The 13,721-nt window shown below is 40.1% G+C and overlaps 1 protein-coding gene across 2 annotated transcripts in view; it reads right to left on the bottom strand.

The window, feature by feature from the left end:
- Positions 1-6,160, bottom strand: part of lili (LMBR1-like protein) — a 90,934-nt gene extending 84,774 nt beyond the window's left edge. The window contains exon 1 of one of the 2 annotated variants that reach the window (XM_070082576.1): positions 5,926-6,160. In XM_070082576.1, the coding sequence (XP_069938677.1) occupies positions 5,926-6,027 (102 nt within the window). In that variant the 5' untranslated portion in view covers positions 6,028-6,160. The remainder of the gene's footprint in view (positions 1-5,925) is intronic. The other variant, XM_070082577.1, reaches the window with a different exon arrangement.
- Positions 6,161-13,721: the final 7,561 nt, after the last annotated feature.

The raw sequence follows: 13,721 nt of genomic DNA, 5'->3' as shown, positions 1-13,721 counted from the left end.
TATGAATGGGAACATATCAATGCTTTTGTTTTATAAACAACGTATCTATGCAAATTCTGTCAATTTCTCACATACAGTGGACCCCCGGTTAACGATATTTTTTCACTCCAGAAGTATGTTAAGGTGCCAGTACTGACCAAATTTGTTCCCATAAGGAATATTGTGAAGTAGATTAGTCCATTTCAGACCCCCAAACATACACGTACAAACGCACTTACATAAATACACTTACATAATTGGTCGCATTCGGAGGTGATCGTTATGCGGGGGTCCACTGTATACCTTTCAGCTAATTTCTTATTTTGCATTATTTAGGCTAAGTTAGTGTGCCATCTATCGATAAAAATTAACCAGTTATAACTTGCTACAATGTCAATAAATGAAATACAAAGGCGATGAAAAGTTTAGAAGAGCTAACAGAAAACTGGGACCCACCAAGCCCACACACTAAAAAATGTCTAGCTCAACTCTCAAAATGTCACATTTGAACTCTTGGTAAGCCAGTCCTTAAGAGATAAATAGTATAAAATACCGACATGGTGGAAAAATAGACATGAATGCAATATAATGCGATTCTTTACTGACTACATTTCACACACACAGTGGGCTTTATCAAAGCCCACTGTGTGCGCGAAACGCAGTCAATAAAGGATCGCATTATACAGCCTCTCTGACCAGTATGCATACCTAAATAATGTATATTAGAGTCGATTTCTTCTATTCTTTTTATTACAATATACAGTACACTACTGTATAAACATTTAAAAATACTAAAAATATTATAAATGGTGCAAAGGTGACATTAAAACAATATCAAAGATGGTTGACAAACCCACTACCATTATAGTATGCTTCTTGCTTAGCAACGAATTCATTTGCTGACATGGTCTTAGCAACGGAACTCTGTCGTTAAGCAAGGAGAAGCTGTAGTGTATTTGTGTATTCTTCCATCCAGCCAATCTTAAAAGTTGCAGGACAGGGCGCTAACCACTGTATTACACTAGACTAATAAGATTCGCCCACCTAGGTATATTTTTATACACACTAGGCTCGTGAATAGTCGCCCACGTGACACTCTTGGGAGTGGCGAAATACGGACTTAAGAGGATAGGCTGTTGTAAATCCACTAGCATTTGGTGTATCAGAAATATCAGCGAAATTTGATGTCTAATTAAAAATTATTCATGTAGTGTCAATTTTTAGCTTATTTCATGGCTTTCAGAACTTTAGTCTATTGTCCGAAGCATTTTGCTTATGGCTGTCAATGAAAAAATTTCCATCTCCTGAAGAGCCCAATTCAAGGGTAGGATTCAATCTTGGATTCTGCACAGGAAATTTTTTTCAGGGGGTTACTTCCAATTTAGCTTTTTCTATCTATTCCCACCTAGTTTAAAGGGAGAAAATTAACTTGTAGAGTGGTAGTATGATGAAATAAATTTTGTTAATTATTCTTACTTCATTGGAGATGTTTGTATAAAAATTTATTTTGACTGTGCAATGGAGATTTTACAAGTGTGAAGGATGTGTAAATGCATCGACTTTTGATTCTAGATAAAGTGCGAGGACGAACACTGAGGATATTTTTTTAATCTAGCCACTAGAAGAGAATATTAAATGTTACATTGTACCGTGGAGTAAGGGAAACTATTTTCCCAATTTTTATAACTGTATTCATTGGGAGCACTAAACAATGTATACTCCAATACGTACGTTCAATATATACTCCAATAACTTAGTATCGCTGTATTCCTCAGGTGTGATTAGAAACAGAGCATGTCAGTGATCTCAGACGTTGGGAGTAACTGATTATGTTAACAGTTCCACTATAATTAGTTACTTCATGAGCTAACAAAGTTGTGGAAAACATTTCATCCACAAAGGTGATAAATGACACCCCTGTAAAAATGGCACTAGCGAGCTATATATAGCAGCAATGTGAGAGCTAGGGGTTCACAGAGTATAGACAGTGTGAGTGTTTTTTTTTTTTTTACTACAGTATATTCCCTACTTAGTGCACAGGTAAACATGTGTAATCTACAACCTAAACTAGGTGATTATCTAACATCTAGGTGTAAGACTTGGGTAGTGTGCCAGGAAGTAAAGCTTTCAGTAGGCAGAGGTATAAAAAAAAAAAAAATGAAATTACTCCAGCCTATTTATAGGCAGTCAATAATAAAGTTTGGCATTGGGCCAAATTTCTAGAGTAGAATGACTTTGAACCTTGTGCATAAAATATTTACAGGCTATTAAGTTTTCTTTTGTTTAACCCTTAAACTGTCCAGTTGTAGATCTATGTTGACGTGCGTAGCGCTCCGATCGTAGATCTACTTTTTTTTACGTAAAGCGTGTAAAATCTAATGTAGATCTACATCCAGAGCACTACACACATGAACGTAGATCTATGTTTGGACAATTTAAGAGTTAATGGAAATTTCCTTTATCTTTTAGAAAAGGCCACAAGATGGCACAATGAATGGGACTGATGTTAGTTAATTTAATTGCTTGGAGTGTAGAGACCATTATATTTCATTGCTCTTCATTTTGCAAGCCTCCAGTGTTTCTTCTCACTTCTTTTTGCTTACCTCTTTACTTTCCAACTTATAACATTTCTGCCATTTTATTACATTCCATCTTGCACATTTCCTTGTGTCCTGGGCCCTTGGAGCCACCTCTCCATCATTTCTGTCTCTTATCTTGACCTCATTCTCCTTAATCCTTGTAATTTCCTCATCCATTCTTTTGGCACTTGGTGCTCTTGCTATCTCCATTCCTGTTGTTAACCCGTTTCCACGATAGCAAGAGCACTGAGTACCAAAAGAATGAGGGAGACAAGAGTGAGGAAATTGCAAGGATTAAGGAAAATGAAGTCAAGGTAAGAGACAGAAATGATGGAGAGGTGGCTCCAAGGGCCAAGGACACAAGGAAATGTGCAAGATGGAATGTAAGAAAATGGCAGAAACGTTATAAGTTGGAAAGTAAAGAGGTAAGCAAAGAGAAGTGAGAAGAAACACTGGAGGCTTGCAAAATGAAGAGCAATGTAATATAATGGTCTCTACACTCCAAGCAATTAACCCCTAAACAGTCCAAACGTACATATACGTTTTCTTTGTCATTTATTCATCATTGCCACGATATGCCCGAGTCACCTAGACATGAGAGAATGGGTGTGCGCACGCACTGTGTGCCATATTAAAATAATTGGGGATGCCTGGGTACTATTTGCTCTTTTTTCCTATTAAAAAATAAGATTTTTTTTTTCTCAAAAAAATTGGGGCGCTACACGAGTGGACGTATATATACGTTTGGACCGTTTAAGGGATAAATTAACTAACATCAGTCCCATTCATTGTTCCATCTTGTGGCCTTTTCTAAGAGACAAAGGAAATTTCCATTAACCCTTAAATTGTCCAAACGTTGATCTACGTTCATGTGCATAGCGCTCTGGACGTAGATCTACATTCGATTTTACATGCTTTATGTAAAAAAAAAGTAGATCTACAATCGGAGCGCTACGCACGTCAATATAGATCTACGATTGGACAGTTTAAGAGTTAAACAAAAATCTTTACAGCCTGTAAATATTTTATGCACAAGGTTCAAAGTCATTTCTGTTGCTAATCTGTTTCCACTCTTGACAATATATTCCAATCTAACTTCTATTACTTCTCTGAGAAAATAAACTTTTTAGTCATGGGGAAGATGAATGGATTATCCTGTATGAAAGAACACCTGTATAGTCTTGCATGACCTATCATCCGAGCCTTTCCACAACAATTTCAGATTTCTCTCCTCCAGCGCACACGTTTCCGGTACTTTCTTCATTAAAACTTATTTCCTTACACTGCCTATCTACATCTACTTCTCAGAGCTCCTCTGCCCCATTAACTGTAGTAGATGTGACGGTTCACAAGAACTCATTGTAGTGGGATTTGATTCAGTCTTGCATTAAAAATCTGCCTAAGTGTTTTCCCACTCCTCTTGTGGTTCAGCCGTTGCTCATAAACTCCTGTTCCTCTACCTCTCACCCTTCTCCATCCTGTTACAATTGCACCCCACTCATCTTGGATACAGAGAATATAGCAAGAAGTGTATTCTGTAGCTGCTTTTATAGAAGCTACTGCCCTGGAAGCCTCTCAAAAAATGGGCAGCTTTCAAGCAGTCTTCTGCTGCTAAGCACCATTATGTGGAGACATCCTGGAATACTATGCTTTAATGGAAGGGTCATGATCAATGCTGAAGTATAAGCTAGTACCTTGAAGGATCCCAATAGCTTAAATACTTTACCAATTCTATTATTACTGTATTATTTTCACATGCCCCAATCCACATCCAAAATTTGTTCTTCCGAGCAGAATAATTTAAGGATACAGAAAGTAAATGTTAGAATAAATCATTCTGCTCCGATATACCTGGAGGGCGTTTCAGGGTCAATGCCTTCGTGGTACAGTACATGACCAGGCTTTGATAATGGTGGAATGCATTTTAACAGAACACCTTGTCTAACAAAACTTCAGCTGAAAATTATGAAATATTTGGTTTAAAGAACTACTTGAGCAAGTAGCCAGCCAAACTGAACTCTACCTTCCAGTGTCTGAAGTAAAGATTTTGCCCAAATCTCGGTGGAAGTAAAAGGGAGCAAGTTTTTCCAAAAGTATCTTGCAAAGTCATACTTTACACATCACAAACATCAGCAAGTTATCCAGGTTGCAGTTTCAGTGACTTTTTAAAATATATTCAAAAGGTAGGTTATGTCTGTGCTTGCCTATAGTTTTACTAAATTTATATATGGTAGAATGATTCCCTAGTAGGAAAATATCAGACTTCTAGTGACCAAATGACGATTTGGTAATGTCTGTGAGGTCCTGTGGCTCAGATGGCAACGCACTTGTTGCATACACCGAGTGTCCTAGGTTCAATCCCCAGAATGCTTGGAAACATTGGGTATGTTTCCTTGTACCTGCTGTCCTTGTTCACCTAGCAGTTAGTAGGTACCTGGGTGTTAGCTGTTGTGTGGGTTGCATCCTGGGGAACAAGATTAAAGGATCCCAATGGAAATAAGACAGACAGTTGCCAATGACACACTGACTTTATTGGGTTATCCTGGGTGGCTAACCCTCCGCTGGGTTAAAAATCTCAACAAATCTAATCTTTTCACTTTTATTTTTCCCAAACTAACACGGGAGGACCCCCATCACAAAAAAACAAAAAAAAAAAACAAACAAAAAAAAAAAAAAAACGAGAAGCCTGCACCCTCATCAGGGTCAGTGAGACTCTTGCCAACAGCTACTGAATATCCGTAGCACAGAAACCTGAAACAGGTGTTTTAAGGTTTTAATCAGAGTACCGGTTTGGAAAATAAGAAGGAAAGAGAATCTATATAAAAAAGAAGGCTCGTGCCACTGGTGACCAAAGTAAAACAAGATATACACAGCTCCATGACCAGGACATAACCCTATAATAAAGTGGCACCTCTTCAATTGAATAAAATCATTAATAACTAAGTCCCAGGTAATGTCTGAAAATAAAACTCAGTGGTTACTGGTCAGCAAGCAGTTTTCTTAGGGGTTGATGATGTATAACTTGTGATGTACGTGATTACACATCAAATGTTAAATGTACAAACACCAAAACTACCCAGATGGTGGGTGAATAATTTGTCATGAATTAGTTAACATATTATATGTAGGAGATTTCCCCAGACACTAAGACATCCTTATTAGCAAACAACACTTAATTCAGTCTTCATATAATAAATTTAACATTTTTGTTTTACTTGCATTCACAATATTTTAATTTCAATATCCTATATAAATTTTATACCAGTCACAAACCATATAACCGACTGCATACCTAACTTAAGATAAGCAGTTTTAAGATAATAAATTTCAGACAGTATAAGACGCCCAGAAAAAATCGATTACTTACAATATATTCCCTGACTGTGTTGTTGAAGTGGATCTCATCTTCAAACGGGTCCTTCAGTGGCTCGTCGGGAAGCAATTCACTGATGTTCTTTATGTGGCCCATCTTCCTGTCGTTACCATTTCACCTGAGAGGTCACCACACATGGTTTAACGTGGAGGGAGGAAGCCTAACATGACACTCACTATATGGTGACCAAGACAACACTGAATCAGCCTTCCATCTTGACCCCACTGATGGTCTCGACACCACAGTTGCCACAACCCCGTCGCCTCGCTACCCCCATGCCCACTCCCACCTCACCATGCATCTCCACAAATTAACTATACTTAAGCTACTCTTCTAACATGATTTAATATTTGTATAATCAAGAAAAGTTTCAGCACATTTGTGCTACAGGAAATTGCATATCAGTGGCTTAAAAATTGATTGAATGAAATGGGTTTTCAAGGGGTGCTGGCTATAATGTTTAACTGTTGATGGCTCAGTATAGACACCAAAAACACTCGAGGAAACAAAATAACATCAAAAGTCAAATAAGATCCTATAAACTAAGTGACTTTAATAAATACCTTTATAATACCTTATGTAATACTAAATTCCTTTCTGACAACCCATGCATAATCTTTATTGTGGTAAACAAAGCAAGTAGTGTCTTGTTTCCTGATTATAATACCATCACAACCATTGTCAAGATCATAATATATTAATTTTTATTTTACTTTCAATATGTGATCAGAAAATGGTACTGCTTGCAACTTTTACAATGATATAACGCAATAAAACGCAATGTTAAATGTAACTCTTTACTGTAAATAAACGCTATAGGTTAAGAGTGCGTTAAGTTTAATACAAAGAAAACGGACTCCTATACTGGAGTATATATGACTAATATTTTATGGCACAAATTATGATCAAAAAATTTTTAAAAAAATCGATATGGGTGAAACGTTGGGCATATTTCCTTACACCTGAATAGGTGGGTCGCATCCTGGGGAAAAAGGGACTGATTACTGTCTCTAGTAAGGGACTGATTACTGTCTCTAGTAAGGGACTGATTACTGTCTCTGGTAAGGGACTGATTGCTGTCTCTGGTAAGGGACTGATTGCTGTCTCTGGTAAGGGACTGATTACTGTCTCTAGTAAGGGACTGATTACTGTCTCTAGTAAGGGACTGATTACTGTCTCTGGTAAGGGACTGATTGCTGTCTCTGGTAAGGGACTGATTGCTGTCTCTGGTAAGGGACTGATTACTGTCTCTGGTAAGGGACTGATTACTGTCTCTAGTAAGGGACTGATTACTATCTCTATTAAGGGATTGATTACTGTCTCTAGTAAGGGACTGATTACTGTCTCTAGTAAGGGACTGATTACTGTCTCTGGTAAGGGACTGATTGCTGTCTCTGGTAAGGGACTGATTACTGTCTCTGGTAAGGGACTGATTACTGTCTATAGTAAGGGACTGATTACTATCTCTATTAAGGGATTGATTACTGTCTCTAGTAAGGGACTGATTACTGTCTCTAGTAAGGGACTGATTACTGTCTCTAGTAAGGGACTGATTGCTGTCTCTGGTAAGGGACTGATTACTGTCTCTGGTAAGGGACTGATTACTATCTCTATTAAGGGATTGATTACTGTCTCTGGTAAGGGACTGATTACTGTCTCTAGTAAGGGACTGATTACTGTCTCTAGTAAGGGACTGATTACTGTCTCTAGTAAGGGACTGATTACTGTCTCTGGTAAGGGACTGATTACTGTCTCTGGTAAGGGACTGATTACTGTCTCTGGTAAGGGACTGATTACTGTCTCTGGTAAGGGACTGATTACTGTCTCTGGTAAGGGACTGATTACTGTCTCTAGTAAGGGACTGATTACTATCTCTATTAAGGGATTGATTACTGTCTCTGGTAAGGGATTGATTACTGTCTCTGGTAAGGGACTGATTACTATCTCTATTAATTATTATTATAATAAAAAAGAAGCCCTAAGCCACAAGGGCTATACAGCTGTCTCTATTAAAGGACTGATTACTGTCTCTGGTAAGGGACTGATTACTGTCTAGTAGGGACTGATTACTGTCTCTATTAAGGGACTGATTACTGTCTCTAGTAATTATTATTATAATCCCCTCAAGGAAGGTTCCTTGATGTTGGTGAGGAGCTCTTGATTTAGGGAATTGGATCTGTGCTCCAGTTCCCCGAATTAAGCCTGAATGCCTTCCACATCCCCCCCCAGGCGCTGTATAATCCTCCGGGTTTAGCGCTTCCCAATTGATTACTATAACTATTATTATAATCAAAAAGAAGCGCTAAGCCACAAGGGCTATACAGCTGTCTCTAGTAAGGGACTGATTACTGTCTCTAGTAAGGGACTGATTACTGTCTCTGGTAAGGGACTGATTACTATCTCTGGTAAGGTACTGATTACTGTCTCTATTAAGGGACTGATTACTGTCTAGTAGGGACTGATTACTGTCTCTATTAAGGGACTGATTACTGTCTAGTATGGACTGATTACTGTCTCTAGTAAGGGACTGATTACTGTGTAGTAAGGGACTGATTACTGTGTAGTAAGGGACTGATTACTGTCTCTACCAATTTCCTATCGAGGTGTTCCATTTCTGGACTATTTTGCTGCAATAGCTACCCACCTTCACACCCGTTGGCAACAACGTTGGTCAACTCTGCTCGGTAACAAACTTCATTCTATTAAACCGAGCATAGGTTACTGGCCGTCTTCTTGTCATCAGTGCCGAGGTTGGGAGACCACTCTCTCCCGCCTTCGCATTGGTCACACTCGTCTTACTCATGGGTATCTCATGGAGAGGCACCCTGTTCCTCTCTGTGAGCAGTGTCAAGTTCCAGTATCGATTAGCCACATTCTGTTAGACTGCCCTCTCTATCAACGAGCACGCAGAATTTACCTCCAACGTCGTCTTCGTTCTACTACTCTCTCTTTACCTTCCCTTCTTGCTGATGGACCCTCCTTTAATCCTGACTCTCTCATTGACTTCTTGACAACGACTGATTTACTCCACAAACTCTGATGATACTTTTCGCACTCCCCTCAGCCCTTTCTAATTCAGTCTCTTGCTGCCCTTTACCCTTTCACCATCCACTGCCCCGCTGTTATCCGTAACCTATTACTCATCCATCTCCCTTTTGCCACCTGATGCCCTCGCTTCCTTCCTGCCCTGCAGCGCTGTATAGTCCTTGTGGCTTAGCGCTTCTTTTTGATTATAATAATAATAATGTCCAGTAAGGGACTGATTACTGTCCAGTAAGGGACTGATTACTGTCCAGTAAGGGACTGATTACTGTCCAGTAAGGGACTGATTACTGTCCAGTAAGGGACTGATTACTGTCCAGTAAGGGACTGATTACTGTCCAGTAAGGGACTGATTACTGTCTCTCGTAGGGACTGATTACTGTCTTCTACTGTCTAGTTTCAACACCTCCAAATAACCTCTGTATTGAATAAAAATACCCAGGTGTTGCATGTCTTATTCATCATCTTGTCAGCATTACATACCATTACTGTTACCATAAAAATCATTATCTAAGGAACTGAACCCCTCATGGAAGGTTCCTTGATGTTGGTGAGGGGCTCTTGATTTAGGGAATTGGATCTGTGCTCCGGTTCCCCGAATTAAGCCTGAATGCCTTCCACATCCCCCCCAGGCGCTGTATAATCCTGCGGGTTTAGCGCTTCCCCTTGATTATTATAATAATAATAATAATAAGGAACTGAAACTAACCTTCCCCTTCCTTGGATCAAATCTGGTAATTATGGAGAATCAATCCTTGCTGTCCATGTTCACCTATCAGTAGAATGGGTACCTGAATGTTAGTCGACTGGTGTTGGTTAGATCCTGGAGTCTACCTGGAGGGTATTCTGGGGATTTACGCCCCCACGGCCTGGGGACATACTACTATATATATAGTAGTATGTCACTGATGCCAGCTATGGTCTGTATACGTTATACATGTATGTACTTGTAGAAATAATTATTATTATTATTGCCCTGGTACTGTATGACGAGGCTAACCTCTTACTGCCATATTCACCTGTATTCCACTGAAGCAGCCTGATTTATAGGTCCAATTCCTTGGATTGGGAGTCCCTCATTGGCATGAAAGCATCTCTCTTGAAGGGACAGGCCCATATAGAAACAAATCAACCCAGCACCTGAATTTTCATTCTTAATTTTATTCAGGGAGAAGTTCTAAACCCATAAGGCTCATATAGCATGTGGGAATGGGATGATATTCAGGTTAAATCTAAGGAAAGAAAAGATCAAGAGCCCTTCACCAGCATCAAGACACCTTCCTTGAGGGGTTAATTTTCCATTGACTTCTTTACCTGGCATATCTCCACTATTTATGACAAGTCTTCAATAAAGAGGTGTCTTGATGCTAGTGGACTTTTCATCCAAATAATTGGAGCTACCCTCATTTTTCTTGGATCATATCCAACTGTATCTCAATATCAAGGAAGCTGTATGACCCCTAAGAGTTTAGCTTTCCCATAAAGAAAAAACACATGTTTGACAAAGCCCCTAGTGAGCAAAATGCTTCCTTACAAAAATTTCTTAAATGCTAAGCATATCTTTACCTTGCACTACTTGGCTTATAGTCCTGCAGCCCCCTGATGATAGGGGGACTGAACACATCGACCCCAGGCTAAGGAACTGATTACCTCAAACTCATCTTCTACCATTCTTCTCTTTATTGGACTGAGGAAGCCACTAACTGGTGAAAATTTTCCACAATAAAGATGCCGAGATGTTGAACGAAGTGTCTCATTCATCAACCTGTCAGTTTTCTAAATCATTTATGTATATAATAAATATAACTTCCTCTTACCTGGAAGTTGACCAGGCTAATGGAGTTGGCAACAAGCTTCTCTGGTAATAGGACAGAGATTAGTCGGTTCTGTGTGGGCCCTGTATAAATCAGTCTAATGGTCTGGAATCACTCTTCCCTTTGATGGGCACTACTTTGGTCCTGTGGTCTCCCCTCAGCCCTTTCTAGTTCAGTCTCTTGCTGCCCTTTACCCTTTCACCATCCACTGCCCCGCTGTTATCCGTAACCTATTACTCATCCATCTCCCTTTTGCCACCTGATGCCCTCGCTTCCTTCCTGCCCTGCAGCGCTGTATAGTCCTTGTGGCTTAGCGCTTCTTTTTGATTATAATAATAATAATAATGGTCCTGTGGCTTCCATTTAACTCACTGATGCTATTCGCGTATACTTCTCTGTTAGCCCTGGGGATTTTTGGTTTAGTCAACTGTTAAAGCTCAATGTGTTGGGGTTAATGTAGGGTGTGAAAATGGAGAGATGGTGGTGAAAATTACCTTCGTATGGATAATAATTTCCCTATACACTGTTTATGACATTTGTGCACCCACGACCCTCTTCGCTATGCCCACCACGTCAACAATGTTGGCGCTCTGGCCACCCAGTCAAACATTGTAGAATCACAGTCAGAATGCTTATTCCAAAATGCAGCCGATCATAATCTATCCTGTGGCCGGCCTTTCCCCCCACTTGCATAAACTGTGGAGAAGCTCACCTTGCATTTGCCCGCTGATGTGCAGTTTTCTCGAGAGCAAAATCTGTTGTCTTAAATAAAAGGAGGGTCTGTTTTACACTATGACAGTGACTCAGATCTGTCTCTAAGTAGGGCTTGGTGGCTTGGTGGCCTGGTGGCTAAAGCTCCCGCTTCACACACGGAGGGCCAGGGTTCGATTCCCGGCGGGTGGAAACATTTCGACACGTTTCCTTACACCTGTTGTTCTGTTCACCTAGCAGCAAATAGGTACCTGGGTGTTAGTCGACTGGTGTGGGTCGCATCCTGGGGGACAAGATTAAGGACCCCAATGGAAATAAGTTAGACAGTCCTCGATGACGCACTGACTTTCTTGGGTTATCCTGGGTGGCTAACCCTCCGGGGTTAAAAATCCGAATGAAATCTTATCTTATAGGTCCCCTGTTGTACCCTCTCCCAGTCACCCATGTCCAACCCTTATAAAGTGCTCACCTCAGAAGTTTCTACCTCTTGCCCTTTTACCATTCTTATTACTTCCTCCTCTTCCATTTTACTTGTTCCTCCACCCACAACCTTCCCTAGCTGGGACTTTTAACTCTCCCTTCAATACCTCAAACATTCAGAACTCCACTAGTCGCCAAAATCATCAAAACTCCAAACCAACTTATTGTTCCTTCATGTTTAACTCTCCCTACCTGTGTACAGCCTTACTACTTGACTCCTGCATTTGTGACAGCTGTGAAATCATATTCACCTTAACATATTGCCACTACCCCCTCTGTCTCCACCCAGATTCTTTCATCGTAAGAGACCACTGCCCTCTCTTCCCTTCTTTCCATCTTGGAAGCTGCCAGTGTGTGTCTGCTCTCCACTCCGTCTCCTTCATCCACCTCTTGCATCACACTCCCTGCCACTTCCTTGACTACAGAAACTATTTTATCAAAACCCATGATGGACATTGACCCATCCCCTTACCTTCCCATTCTCACCCTCTGCAACCCCTTACACCAACTCTAGCCTTGTAATTTCCATCTACAGTTAGTTACAGAAGACCCCTGGTTGTCTTCAAGGAGCTAGACAGGCACCTGACCAGCCGGGCTGTGTTTCATATGTCAGTTTGTGTGTGGCCAGCAATAACAACCTGGTTGATCAGCCCCTGATCCAGACTGGGCCACAGGGACATTGACCCCTGAAACACTACTAAATTACCACTGCCACCACACATCTACTGTACTAGTCACCCTAGCCCATAGCCATGTCCTGCATTCTGATGCTGTTAAATTACTGGTCACTAGTTATGTAAATATTACAGAAGAATATCAAGAAGATGCAAGGGCAAATTGAAAGCAGCTCCAGATGTTGCTCTCCCAGTGTTCCCCAGTTTACAAGAAACTAAATTTCATTACACAGATGGAATTTGTATCTGATTATGTTTTATTATAATCACTTGAGCCTTTTCTCAACGCTAAATACAATGAAAATGTACCTCTTGTGCACAATGATATCCCATATTCTCAGTGTTCAGTTTGTACTCTTAGTTCATTATACTGCAATACTGCATCCCATGACCCCATATCTATTTAGACAATTGATACATAGTCTGCTCATTGTACCTTTCTCCTTCCTGCCTTTTATCTATCCTTAGCATCAAATTTCTGATTTCTTCCTTACCTATACCACTCCTTTTATTTGATAATTTTAATGCTCATCATTTGTTCTGGGGAATTATTATTATTATTACTATTATCAAAAAGAAGCACTAAGCCACAAGGGCTATACAGCTGTTCTGGGGAAAATTTTGCTGGAACTCATGTGGGGACCAATTAGTGTTTTTTCTCTCTTCACTTCCTCCTGTATAGATCTATATGCTTTTCTTCTATAGTGCTGTACTTTGATTGGTCAGTAGCAAATTCTCTTTATGACGGCAATTATTTCCCTCTTTTCATTACTACTCTTACTTCTGTTGGCAGTTTGAGAGAGCAGACTGGGTGCTTTATACACACCATACTTCTTTTCCTGATGTTCCTCTTGCTTCATTCCCTGCAGAGAAGGTGTTGCAAATTTTTACCACCTCTGTTCTCCATACAGCGTTGATTGCAATCCCTTAAACCTTGGGTAAATGAGTACCTTGTGGTCTCCTGACTGAGCTGCTTACACTGTGTGTTTGAAATGCGTTGCATAGGGCCACTACAACTACAACTACGAACTAATTCCTAGCTCTTAAACAAATGAGAAAGCATGCCCAT

The sequence above is a fragment of the Cherax quadricarinatus genome, chromosome 7, assembly GCF_038502225.1.
Source record: "Cherax quadricarinatus isolate ZL_2023a chromosome 7, ASM3850222v1, whole genome shotgun sequence".
Lineage (NCBI taxonomy): Eukaryota > Metazoa > Arthropoda > Malacostraca > Decapoda > Parastacidae > Cherax > Cherax quadricarinatus.
This window is presented reverse-complemented; position numbering and strand designations above follow the sequence as displayed.